Below are 13,843 nucleotides of genomic sequence, written 5' to 3'. Positions count from 1 at the left end.
GAGGCCGGGAGGCCGGACCCCGAGGCCGGGAGGCCGGACCCCGAGGCCGGACCCCGAGGCCGGGAGGCCGGACCCCGAGGCCGGGAGGCGGCCGCGCCTTTCCCGAGCAGGCACAATTCACAGAAACTGTACAAGCCATCTCTTAAAACTCTATTTAGGCAATATTTTATTTAGATGAAATGTTAGTTCATTGGTAAAATCCATCACAGGTTACAAAAGTAATCAGCAATCTTACCGGGCTTAATCTCTTACAAATACCTAAGAGTTCTTAAGCTAAGCATTATTTTAAGTAGAAAAATACTAATGTTAAAAAGGTTTGGGATATTGTTTCTGTGGTTTTTGTTCATATATGAATTAGTCTATAGGAAACCCGACTAGAAGTTGATCGCATTAAGTCCTGTAAAATAAAAGGAAAAGCTAATCACCTTTTAACAAAAAGTGTATGCAACAATTATAAGTATCAAAGACACCGTTTAGTGGTTGATAATTGGTAGCTACAAAAGACAAAATGAAACACATGTACTGATTTCCACTGGACACCCACTCTTGGTGTCCGTCTAAAGTAAGGATTCGCTGCACTGAACCTGGGGTGCCATCCACTCACCCACTTGATGACTATGGTCACAGTTCTCTCTCTCTCTTTCCCCACGCCCCCTCGCTCTGCAGTTGGCACCATGTTATTAAAACATGAAGTACCGGAATTTATGCTTCAGATCAAGACATCATTTGAGTAATTTCAAATGATGTACAGCTCTTCATGTAAAAAAAGATGTTTTGTGGTCACAATTACCTCAAAAAGTAATTATATTCAAATAACCTGACATATCATGCCTTAGCAATTACAAAACCATGATTATGACACATGGCAATTTATAAGTTAGGCAAATGAGAGATGCTAGGAGACGTGAAGAGCTGTTCTGTTTTAAGAGTGCTGCAAACTCAGGCAACGACTTTTATTTTTTTCAGTTAATATAACCAGCCCACGGCACAGCATGCTAAGTCATAAAGTACAAGGCCAAGGAAGGCAATACCTTTACTAAGTTACAAAACTTTGGCAAATCAATACAGTACTCTTTAATACAATAAAGTAATATTGTTAGAGCCATATTACTTTAGTGCTAATTTTCACTCCAAAAATATCATTTAAATACCAAACCAAAACACTGTGGTTTTTAGCAGAGCATGTTACTTTATATAAATGAATGTCTTTTAAAACTATACAGTTTCTCCTTTTGAAGTGAGTTTCCTCCTGCAGGCCATAGTGGTTGGTGCATGGCAGCTGTGGGCGTGTAGGGTGGCTCGGCTCGGCTCGGCCCTGGGGTTGGTCCAGTGCCAGGATGAGCTCCAATGTCTGAAAAGCTGTAGAATCTCTTTAAGCAGAGTCAGTGTCAATACCAAATACTTAAAGACTTAAATTTCCCCATAAATACTGGAACTCTCAAAATCCAGGCAGTCGTTCCCAGTCACCCTCACCTCAGAAATCTCCCATCACTTAGAAGCCCTGCGTTTCTTTGTTTGGATCAGAAGTCACACAGCCTTACTCCATCCAGCTCATTTGAAAAAAAGTTCTGCCTAAAATAGTTGTATGTTTTTTAAATAACAAATAAATATGCGGCCAGCTTGGAGGCCCCGGGCCCCGGTGCTGTGGACAAGGCTCACTGTCATTTCTCCACAAAGGCCGCCGCCGCCATCGGGGTCCTCACGCTTCCTCTGGCCGAAGCTGCCAGTTCTTCAATCTCAGCATTCAATTTGTGTATTACCCATTCCATTGCTTCTCGGCCCTTTAAAATCCAACACGGTGATTGTTAGGGAGGAAGAGCAAAGGCGTGTACGACATAAATGACACACCAGGAAGTCCCAGGTAGCTCTGGGCACAACGAAACCTCAGGAGGGCCCACAGATCCCTTTTGTTCTTTCTCTTGTCTTATATTATTTACCAAATATCAAATGGCTTGATCCATAAACTGATTTTTATTTTGTATGAAAAAGATGTTCTTAAAAGCATCTACAATTAAATGACAGGATGTCTTATTATTTCATGATTATAGTGGTCAGAATTCTTTTCTTTTGATGTCTACATTGTAAAATAAAACTATGGGCAAGCCTCTCAAGGACTTGGTCCCTGGCTCTATGCTCACCCCTTCCTTCCTGACGCTTCTTGTTTGAGGGCCCTTGCACATGCCGTTCCTCTTCCTGAATGCTTTTCCTGGTATAATCCTTACAATCTATCCTCTCCCCCTTCAAGTACTCATAGACTTCAAGTATCACACACCAAGCATTAAGCACTGTAGCTGCCTATAGTTTTCCTCTCCTAAGGACTTCTTGTGATTATTGTGTCCTTCCTTAGTTCTCCAAGGAAGGGATACTTGTGTTTTGCTCCTGCAGTCCCCAGTCTAGCCTAGTACTCTGCCTGACACAGAGAAAAGTATCCATGAATATCCTTGACTCACCACAGCAGACATGGTGTCCAGTCCACTGGACATCTCTTTCCCTACATTTTTTCTTTTTTTGTTGGTCCTGGGGATTCAGTTCAGGGCACTGTCCCCAAGCTTCTTTGCTCAAGGTGCGCACTATACCACTAAGCCACATTCCCAGTCCTATGCTTTGTTTTAATTCATGCTTGGTCAATGGGAGCGATTTCTCAATGGGCAAAAATTGCTTCTTGAGGAAATGGGAAGTCTGACTCTGACTCTGACCATGAAAGCAAATTTCACCAGGATAGTGGCTAGAAGAGGACATGTGAAGAAACAGCATTTCAAAGAAGGGTTCACAGGTACGTATCGCCAGGCACGTCCTCCACGCTGGGCCCTGAGACACAGGCTGTCACGTGTTACCTCACTTCCATCGTCCTCTGGCATGGATGGGGAACGGAGGCACACAAAGGCGAGCTTAATTGCCCCAGGTTGAAAGGGTGGTAAGAGTGCTGGCACGGGAGCCCGGATGTGCCTGTTCAAGGACCTGCCTAAAGCTCTCTGGCTGCTGGCTGCAGGGGGCTAAGAATGCTGAAAAGAACAAACACATTCAGCACAAGCACTTTGGAAAACGAAGCAGGGGCTGGACAGCAAACACTCACCTTGTTAGCATTGGAGGAGATGGTGCTGGCCATAAGCCCCTCCAGGTAACTGCTGAGGCTCACCCCTTTCACCGTGATGATGGCTTCTTGAGTCAAAATGGTTCTGGTACAAAACACATCACAGTTTCAGCCCACCCAATGTCTATTTTTTACAGATACTTGATGGAGAAAATTAAAACACCCATGAAACAAGTGCGACTTACTTTTCTGGGTCCTGAGGATGTGGTTTGTACACTAGTCTCTCGTCTACAGAAACCATGTTTGTAAACGAAATCTACAGGATGAGGAGAAAAAAGGCTTATCATTCCTGAAACAATGATGCAAATCACTTCCCAAATGAACAGACACACAAATCTTTCTAAACATACAAAACTAGAAATAAACTATCTTGCGACTACTCTGAAAGCACCTTAATTTCACTTCCACTATCTGCTTTTTATTCAAATCAATTTCAGAAGGGTGTAATGACAATGTGTGTGGGGTCCTGACTTTGGTTTATTCGGTACTAGACTTGAGGAAGCAGCAGTCAGGCCCAGGAAGTGGATGGGATACACCTCTCATCTGTAGGTACTGGGGTCCTTCCTTTCCTCCCTTCCATCTCTTCCTTTCCTTCCTTCCTTTTTGTCTGCTGTGGGGCTTTAACTCAGGGCCTGGGCATTGTCACCCAGCTTCTTTGCTCAAGGCTAGTGCTCTATCACTTGAGCCACAGAGACACTTCCAGCCTTTTCTGTATATGTAGTATTGAGGAATTGAACCCAGGGCTTCATGCATGCTAGACAAGTACTCTACCACTGAGCTATATTCCCAACCCTAGGTACTGGGTTTCTACATAAGTCTATGCACATTCACCTTCTATTTAAGGATGAAAAACATAGCCAAACGGTTCAAAATGGAAATAAAAAGAACCAGGGCTTACATTGGTAGACTTGAGCTCCATTGTTTTCTCCACAGGGTCAACTACAGAATGCTCTTGCACGTACGTCTTGGTTCTTGCTGCACCAATAATCTAAGTGAAACATTCAGAATTAGCAGTCAGAGCAGGAAAGTGGGTCAATACTGCATTTGAAGGTACAAATATGTTATAATTATCTTAATCAAAGATCTGTCTTACAAAATACAGGAGGAAACAAAGGTCCAGAAAATGACCGAGCAGAGGGCAACAGGAACCCACACAGCATGGATGACACCAGGATGCCACATGCCACACACAAAAACCTTTACCAGAAGCCATTAGGAGTCAAGCCACTGGAGATGTGTGCATGCAATGCATGGTGTAGAAATACGGAAATCAGAAAATGTGGGGAGACATGGCACCCAGAAAACGGAGAACTCAAGAACATGTGGCAGCATGTCAGGGCAGTCCTAGGCACAAGGCCTACAAGAACAGCCCTGGCTTCGTGGAGGACGATGCGCCCGTCAGCACCCAGCGTCACTTCCTGGGCCTGGCTGGTCCTGCTCCTTTCTGCGCTCCCACTGTCCAATGCCCTGGTCACACAGAGGAGGCCACGTCAGTGCTGAGTGGACCTGTCTCTGCAGAAACTCTCCATGGAACTCTAGGCCATTTGCTCACACTGATGAACTGGCATTCTAGTTTCTTGATGGTTAAAGTGGCTCACCAAAGCCTACTTGTTTGTGACTGAATAGAAGTGTTTCTAAACGCTCAGGAGAATACTACACATGGTGTAAAGGTAACAGCAGTGAGTCTGGGAACATTCTCCTTATCTTAATGAACCTGGCCTACTGCTGACCAGCAACTGGCACCCAGCAGTGACCGGCAGATGTTCCTTCCAGCTCTTGGTACTGGTCTCAAGTTGCTGGCAAAGCAGGGCAAGAATAATTGCTTTTAGACATAGAGCAGGAGCTGGCTTCCTTCAGAAGGTTTTATCGGGTGCCTTCATGAAGACTGTAATAATATTTCCAATTCATTATACGCTCATAACTCAAGTTTATTATAATACAATTTGAACTGATGCAAAAATGACATTCGGAATCGGCTCCCACCACCTATTTGAAAGTATAATGTGGTGTAGAACACGGCTCTACCGCAGTCACATTTCGAGGGGCGTGGGGCCCACTTACAGACTTCACCATGGAAGGCAGCCCCCACTCGGTGCTGAGGAGTCTGTGGCTGTGCAGCTTCCCGGAGGGGTCCACGTGGCGGTCCAGCACATCTACGCCCACGACACTCGGGTTCATGGGGTTGGGGTACTTCTGCATCGCAGCTGTTGTCACGGTTTCCCACGGGTGACTATCAACAAGTGCCAAGAGTCACACGGTTAAAAATACGCATGGGAAGCTGACAATGTCTATAACCCATCAAACAGCTCTTTACAATAGGAACTTAATTACTTTTTACTTAGGGAAAATTACTTTCTGAAACACTGACTGATTTGGGGAGCTCAACCAACATTTGTGTGTGTACTGGTCCTGGGCCTTGAACGCAGGGCCAAGGTGCTGTGGTCCCTGAACTTCTTTTGCTCAAGGCTAGTGCTGTACCACTTGAACCACAGTGCCACTTTCAGCTTTCTGAGGAGTTTATTGGAGATAAGAGGCTTACAGACTTTCCTGCCCCAGCTGGCTCTGGACCATGATTCTTAAATTGCAGCCTCCTGAGTAGCTAGGATTACAGATGCGAGAGCACTGGTGCCCAGCTCAATCGACATTTTTAATGTGCACAGACATGGATACCTTTCCTATGTACATCATCCACATTCACATGTAACCAAGAGCCACTGCTTCACAAAAACATCCTTGAGGGATGTGTTCTACTGACTGCCAGCGGGCGGGGGTGCCTGGGCTCCTGACCATGCCGCCGCAGTGCTGTGAAGTCAGGAAGAGGAAAGGAACTCGCAGGCCCTACCAATTTGTGCAGACGTTACAAGAAGACAGAAAGCACTATTGCTTTAATTAAAAAGTCTTGTTAGTTTAAGGCTAACAGAAGCCTGTCCAGTTGACATCCATTGTTCCCAGAGAAATGATTCTTGCTTGTTAAAGTTTGCTCAGCATAATCAAATGTCTTTCTGCTCTCTTCACATACTGGTTTTTATAATCTCTTAGCACAGTAAGTACTCGCTCACACCTAGGATTGAAGTACTGACAAGACCACATCACTGGAGAACTTAGAGCATCCTTCTTTTCTTAAGAAAGCAAAGCCATGTGTTCAAGAGGGCAAGTGTGAGGTCCTTGAGCTCCCCTCACATCTATGGAGGCGTGCACACGTGAGCTCTGCTCACCTCTGTGGATGGAGATGCGTGCACACGTGAGCTCTCCTCACCTCTGTGGATGGAGATGCGTGCACACGTGAGCTCTCCTCACCTCTGTGGATGGAGGCGTGTGCACACGTGAGCTCTCCTCACCTCTGTGGATGGAGATGTGTGCACACGTGAGCTCTCCTCACCTCTGTGGATGGAGGCGTGTGCACACGTGAGCTCTGCTCACCTCTGTGGATGTAGACATGTGCACACGTGAGCTCTCCTCACCTCTGTGGATGGAGATGCGTGCACACGTGAGCTCTGCTCACCTCTGTGGATGGAGATGCGTGCACACGTGAGCTCTCCTCACCTCTGTGGATGGAGGCGTGTGCACACGTGAGCTCTCCTCATGCCTATGGATGGAGGCGTGTGCACACGTGATCTCTCCTCACCTCTATGGACGGAGACGTGTACACACATGAGCTCTGCTCACCTCTGTGGATGTAGACATGTGCACACGTGAGCTCTCCTCACCTCTGTGGATGGAGACGTGTGCACATGTGAGCTCTGCTCACCTCTGTGGATATAGACGTGTGCACACGTGAGCTCTCCTCACCTCTGTAGATAGAGCTGTGTGCACATGTGAGCTCTCCTCACCTCTATGGATGTAGACATGTGCACATGTGAGCTCTCCTCACCTCTATGGACGGAGACGTGTACACACATGAGCTCTCCTCACCTCTGTGGATGTAGACGTGTGCACATGTGAGCTCTCCTCACCTCTGTAGATGGAGCTGTGTGTACAGGTGAGCTCTGCTCACCTCTGTGGATGGAGACGTGTGCACACGTGAGCTCTCCTCACCTCTGTGGATGTAGACATGTGCACACGTGAGCTCTCCTCACCTCTGTGGATATAGACGTGTGCACACGTGAGCTCTCCTCACCTCTGTGGATATAGGCGTGTGCACGCGTGAGCTCTCCTCACCTCTATGGATATAGGTGTGTGCACACGTGAGCTCTCCTCACCTCTGTAGAAGAGGCGTGTGCACACGTGAGCTCTCCTCACCTCTGTGGATGGAGACGTGTGCGCACGTGAGCTCTCCTCACCTCTATGGATGGAGACGTGTACACACATGAGCTCTCCTCACCTCTGTAGAAGAGGCGTGTGCACACGTGAGCTCTCCTCACCTCTGTAGATAGAGCTGTGTGTACACGTGAGCTCTCCTCACCTCTATGGATGTAGACATGTGCACATGTGAGCTCTCCTCACCTCTATGGACGGAGACGTGTACACACATGAGCTCTCCTCACCTCTGTGGATGTAGACGTGTGCACATGTGAGCTCTCCTCACCTCTGTAGATGGAGCTGTGTGTACAGGTGAGCTCTGCTCACCTCTGTGGATGGAGACGTGTGCACATGTGAGCTCTGCTCACCTCTGTGGATATAGACGTGTGCACACGTGAGCTCTCCTCACCTCTGTAGAAGAGGCGTGTGCGCACGTGAGCTCTCCTCACCTCTATGGATATAGGTGTGTGCACACGTGAGCTATCCTCACCTCTGTAGAAGAGGCGTGTGCACACGTGAGCTCTCCTCACCTCTGTGGATGGAGACCTGTGCACGTGAGCTCTCCTCACCTCTGTGGATGGAGGCGTGTGCACACGTGAGCTCTCCTCACTTCTATGGATATAGGTGTGTGCACACGTGAGCTCTCCTCACCTCTGTAGATGGAGCTGTGTGTACAGGTGAGCTCTGCTCACCTCTGTGGATGGAGATGTGTGCACATGTGAGCTCTGCTCACCTCTGTGGATGTAGACATGTGCACATGTGAGCTCTCCTCACCTCTGTGGATGGAGACGTGTGCACACGTGAGCTCTCCTCACCTCTGTGGATGGAGACGTGTGCACACGTGAGCTATCCTCACCTCTATGGATATAGGTGTGTGCACACGTGAGCTCTCCTCACCTCTGTAGATAGAGGCGTGTGCACACGTGAGCTCTCCTCACCTCTGTAGATGGAGGCGTGTGCACACGTGAGCTCTCCTCACTTCTATGGATATAGGTGTGTGCACACGTGAGCTCTCCTCACCTCTGTGGATGGAGGTGTATGCACATGTGAGCTCTGCTCACCTCTGTAGATAGAGCTGTGTGCATACGTGAGCTCTCCTCACTTCTATGGACGGAGGCGTGTGCACACGTGAGCTCTCCTCACCTCTGTGGATGGAGGTGTATGCACACGTGAGCTCTGCTCACCTCTGTAGATAGAGCTGTGTGCACACGTGAGCTCTCCTCACCTCTGTGGATATAGGCGTGTGCACACGTGAGCTCTCCTCACCTCTGTGGATATAGGTGTGTGCACACGTGAGCTCTCCTCACCTCTATGGACGGAGGTGTGTGCACACGTGAGCTCTCCTCACCTCTGTGGATATAGGTGTGTGCACACGTGAGCTCTCCTCACCTCTGTGGATGGAGGCATGTACACACGTGAGCTCTCCTCACCTCTGTAGAAGAGGCATGTGCACACATCAGCTCTCCTCACCTCTGTGGATGAAGACATGGGCCAAAAACCGTGAGCACAGTATGACAGGTGCTCAATCCACCTACAATATGACCCTGTCCCTTCTACTCTATTGAACTATGCTCTTGCCTTCATCTACAAGGAAGATAGGACCTGGAGAAGATGTTTCCAGCTTTATCAGTTGATACAAATCTCACAGCTCACAGGTTTTTTTTTCTAAAAGCAAAACAAGAAGGCATTAATCTATTTCAACTTCTCAGAGAACTCAGACTGACAACTACATCTTGTCAACAGAAGAAAAATCTCAACTCCATTAACTTTTCAGAGCCCTAAACAGGCAGTGACATGATTCTGAATGTCGTCTTCATTTTCTCTACAATATTACATAAATGAACCTCTGGTTTTAATCTCAACCTTATTCAGCAATCAGTGCAGGTGTGTGGGTGGAACAGCTTCATAAATCTAAACAATCCCCACAAATAGAAGTGATACAGACCAAACACTCTGATTGTTACCAGGGCAACTGTGTAAAATGAAAACCCAACCAACCCTTCTCAATCTATGTAGTCACAGGGTGTGGCCTCTGGCCTCTGCCGGTCTCTTTCTTCATTCTCTAACAAATCAGCATGAGTAGTTATGCACTGTTTGACAACATGGACTCTGCTTCATGGAGCTTGCTCTGTGAACATGAGGAGCTCAAAAGCTTCAAGTGATGCCTACTACGACTATGACCGTGCTTTCCAAGTAATTACTTTTAAATGCGCTAGTGTAATTAATGCAAAAAGATCTGCCACCAGAAGTCATTCAACACCATACCAAAGGATCTGTCTGAGGCTTACTGACCTGTCCACTTTCCTCCCCTATCAAATGAGTGGGGGACGCTGTTCACACCATTGAGGTAGCAAGAGGATCTGGACTTAGTTAAAAAGTAAGCCATCTGAATCCCAGGGCCCAGCATCCACTGCACTGATGCCCGTGGAAGGAATCAACACTGACTTCAACTGATGGCCAACCACAGGTGTGGCCTCAAGAGGAAGTGCTCGAAGATCAAACCTGGGTGGGACGCAATAGTGACTCAGCTGCTGCTGGAGAGCAGTGTCCTGACGTGGGAAGCTGGGAGAGGAGGCCCTGGGAGAAGGCACTCTTCAGGGATGTGAAGCTTCAGGGAAGCAGGTGGGCCTGGAAACCCTCTGCCTTTGCACATATGGGAACTGAGGTCAGGTGTTCAGGTAGCCCCCGAATAAGGCTCTGAAGTACAAGAGATCGGAGCTCAGGGCACAGCTCTGGATGCCAGCAATGTATGTCAGATGGGATTCTGCTTTCACAGTCCAGACTATCGGGAGACCTGGGTTCCTTTCCAGGGGTGAGGCAGCACTAATGTAAGTATGCCCATCTCTTTATCACAGATCTGGGGCACAGAGATCAAGATCCTTGATGAAATGTGATGTAGGAAGGCCAATAAGCAATTAACGATCAAAACTTCCTTCTGGTTCTAACACTCAGTGTTCTTTCTAGCAGGCCCTCAGTGTGGTCTACTACTGAAAAAAATGTTGATAACTTGGGGGAGGGGTGTTGAACTCAGGAACTTTTGCTTTTGCTTCGTTTTTTCACTCAAGGTGGGTGCTCTGCCACTTGAGCCATAACTTCATTTCCAGCCTTTTGTGGTTAATTGGAGATAAGACTTTTCTGTCTAGGCTGGCTTCAAATCTCCATCCTCAGATCTCCGCTTCCTGAATAGCTAGGATTACGCGTGTGAGACACCAATGACTGGTGACAACTCTTGAAATTGTCCCCAGAAACACATTTTAAAACTCAAAACTTCTGAACTAAAACATACTACAAGGCCGTAAGAACTCAAACAGTACGGCAACATTAACAAGATGACTGGAAGAGAGCACAAGTACCTCAAACGTAAACCACAGCAGTGTTTATGAGCAAGTGGTTTTTCATTTCAGAGAAGATTTATCAAAAAAGAGTCCTGGAACAAAGAGGCAACCACTTCGTGGGATCAAAAAAAGGTTCAGCTGCTACGTCTACGGTTCTTCCGCATGTGAAACCGTGGGTCTCCAAGACACAGTTTGGTTGCCAACATCTCCACCGGCTTAAGGTGTTTCCAATGCCACACGAAGGTGTCGTGGAGCTGTGGCCAGAGACCTCTCACGGAGAGGCCCTGACCGTCTCCCAGCTCTGAGAAGAGCAGGAAGCCAAGGTCACAGGCTGCGGGGCCAGCGTGGAGCCCCGGGGGCCAGGCGCGTGTCCGCACTCGGGTCAAGCCGACAAGTGTCCATCCTGATTGATGGGTGGGGGGCCCGGCCCGCCGCAAACCCGGGTTCCACAAGGTCCTTCCTCGGGGGAGACGCCGCGCCCGGCCTGGAGGCCCCGGGCGACCCCCCGCGCCCGGCCTGGACGCCCCGGGGCGCGGCCCCAGCAGCACCGGCCAGACCGGAAGTGTCCACCGCAGTTTCCGCCGAGAACCGCGTGCTCCGCGACGCCCCTCGACCCCCGAAGGGGCGGGGCCTCCCGTCGGACCGGCTCAATGGTCGGGTCGCGGGGTCGTGACCTTGGCCCGCCCCCGGGGGGGGGCCGCGGGCTCAGCCCGGCCCTTCTCCCCGGGCCGACGCCGGGAACTCCCCAAAGGTGCCCACACTTACTCAAAGACATGCTCCGAAGTCCAGATCTTCATGGTGCCGAAGGCCTGAGCGACGTCCGGCGGCGCTAGGGGACAGCGAGGCGCGGAAGTACGCCTGCCCCGCCCCCTTGCCGGCTGCGCAGCGCGCAGGCGCCGTCGGACTCGGCGCGAGGACGTCCCGACGTGTGGCCTCCACGCCCTGTCCCGGCCCAGCTCGGAGCCGGCCCCGCCCCTCGGCGCAGACAAGCCACGCCCCCTAGCGCGGCGCAACTAAACTTCGTCTCCCGCGCGTGGCGCAACCGAGCCCCGCCCCTCGCGAGCGGCGCAGCGAGGCCACGCCCCTCGCGCTGGCGCCCCGCTCCAGCGCGGCTCTGGGGTTGCGCTGCGCAGGCGCGGGGCGTCCGGGCGGCCCCGGCGTTGCCCTCTAGGACCGCCGACCGGGGTGGCCTCGGTGGGGTTCTCCCCAGCACGTTTTCCTTGGCGTCTTGCTAGAAAGTTCCTCCCTCTCCTGTCTCAATCCAGGTCAGCCAAGTCACTGGCCAGGTGTGTGCCCCAGAGATGGTGCAGGGCACGGATTCCCCGGCCGCGCCGTGTGGCCCCGACGGCCCGGCCTCCCTCCGCCCCCGGCCTCCTCTCCTCTGGCCCAGGTCCTGCCAAGGCCCGGGTCGAGGCTCTCGACGCTCGTGTACGGCGAGGCCCACGGTCCCACGGTCCCGGAGATCGGGGCGGCCGGCGCCACCTCCGGCTCCCTGCTCGCCCTCCGCCCGACGGGGCTCCGCGGGCCGGGCCCCTGCCCATGGTCCCCTGGGCCCGGGAGGCACGGGGGGGGGGGGCTGTACTCGGAGGAGTCTCGCCCCGCCCCATAGACAAAGGGCCCGACACCCCGCACCCCTTACCCCCCAACCTCACACCATCAGTTTGTCACTTCCTGGTTATGGATGGAGGAAAATCTCCATATCCTGTTACTTAGAAGTATTACCTCATGTTCATTCTCAGCTTGCTTGAATGTTAAAAACCAAGAAGGAGGATTAAAAAGAATAGCCAAAGTCCTCTATGTGGAAAAAATCCACAAAAAATTAGGACAGAAACAGTATGGTTAGGGAGTTGATAAGTGCCATTTGTGGTACGTTGGATATGTGTTTTTAAAGAATGCCCACCGTCCATGGAGTGAAGTAAAGCTTTAAGGGTTGCAGAGGGTGCCTTAGCCTTGATTAAGATGCCAGGTTAGCGTTCCTGGTGTTGAAAACACTGGATGAGGAGCCATCAGCACAGAACAGCCTGTCCCTGCTATTCCTGGAGCTCTGTGCTTGCTCACCGTCCAGCATTCTTAACTCTTTATTTTAGAGAATGTGATTCTGCCCCCTAGTTCAAGATGTCTGTGCTTGAAAGTGATGCAGCTGACACCTGTTGGCCTTTCTCAGTGCACAACCAGATCCCTGTGAGTGGAGTTCTACCTCTGGAGTGACAGATCCGGATTGCTTGAAAGGACAGCAGCTCTCAGTTGCGTTTGGAGAGCAGAGCTTTTGTAGGGATTGTCGCTGGGAGCTCTACCTGAGACCCAGAGGAAGTGAGTGGGTGGTCTCTAAAGCCTTGGGCACTGGGTTATTCAGGGTGCCTCTCAAAGAAAAAGAGAAATCATAGCAGGTCATTAACTTGGTTTGAAATTAGGTAACTTGGCTGTTAAGACTCTGACACAGTAATGGAGCTGCCCACCTTCCTTCCCCTCCCAACTTTCTGGGCATTCTTTCTGGTTGGGATCCTGCCCAAGCTCTGTTTCTGGAAGGAAGAATGTCCCATATCCTCTCCTACTAGGGAGCAGAAACTCCAGAGTATTTCAAAGGAGGGCATGTGTCCCAGAGTCCGGAGAACCAGAGCTATGGAAGATGGAGGGTGGGGCCTCTTCCTGGCCCATAGAGGAGGAGGGGGTGGGAGTAGGGTAAGAGCTGGGGAAGGGGGTGTCAGGCCTGGATTGGTATTTGAAGAAGAACCAGTGTGAGGTTCCATGTTAGCAGGTCACAGAGCTAGGCCCAGCAGGTGAAACTGGTGCTGCCGTGGCTCCTTTGATTTCTAAACTTGACTTGTTAACTCCATTTTTATCCTTGTTTACCCTTATACCTTTCACCAGTTCCATTATTACTTGATTTAACATTTCTGTTTTGTATCTGTGTGGTATAGAATCATCCACCTACTTATCCATGGTTTTGCTTTCTACTGTTTCAGCTGTCTGTGCTCAGCTGAGCTCTGAAAATCTTAAACAGCAATTTTTAAATTTTAATTTCTTTTAAATTTTATTTAAATTTTTTATTAGTTGTGGGGCTGAGCTGTTTTGCTCAAGGCTAACCCTCTACCACTTTGAGGCAGAGTTCCACTTCCTCAATATTCTTTATAATAAACTTGAAAATGTTTCTTGAATTCTGCGAGGCATCCTAATCAGT

At 49.8% G+C, this 13,843-nt stretch overlaps 1 protein-coding gene across 1 annotated transcript; it reads right to left on the bottom strand.

The window, feature by feature from the left end:
- Positions 1–1,489: 1,489 nt before the first annotated feature.
- Positions 1,490–11,581, bottom strand: Slmo2 (slowmo homolog 2 (Drosophila)). The gene is made up of 6 exons (XM_013024375.1): positions 11,431–11,581; positions 5,153–5,321; positions 3,990–4,079; positions 3,277–3,347; positions 3,074–3,176; positions 1,490–1,781 (listed from the first exon to the last, which is right to left on the bottom strand). Exons 1-6 carry the CDS (start codon positions 11,460–11,462, stop codon positions 1,662–1,664), a joined length of 585 nt encoding a protein of 194 aa, XP_012879829.1. The 5' UTR covers positions 11,463–11,581; the 3' UTR covers positions 1,490–1,661.
- Positions 11,582–13,843: the final 2,262 nt, after the last annotated feature.

The sequence above is a fragment of the Dipodomys ordii genome, unplaced genomic scaffold, assembly GCF_000151885.1.
Source record: "Dipodomys ordii isolate 6190 unplaced genomic scaffold, Dord_2.0 Scaffold75, whole genome shotgun sequence".
NCBI lineage: Eukaryota > Metazoa > Chordata > Mammalia > Rodentia > Heteromyidae > Dipodomys > Dipodomys ordii.
This window is presented reverse-complemented; position numbering and strand designations above follow the sequence as displayed.

Coding starts and splice junctions, on each gene's coding strand:
- Slmo2 (XM_013024375.1), bottom strand. CDS start 11,462: ATGAAGATCTGGACTTCGGAGCATGTCTTTGA. Junction 5,322..11,430: donor ACTTCGGAGCATGTCTTTGA/GTAAGTGTGGGC, acceptor ACTTGTTGATAG/TCACCCGTGGGAAACCGTGA. Junction 3,177..3,276: donor CATCCTCAGGACCCAGAAAA/GTAAGTCGCACT, acceptor GTTTTGTACCAG/AACCATTTTGACTCAAGAAG.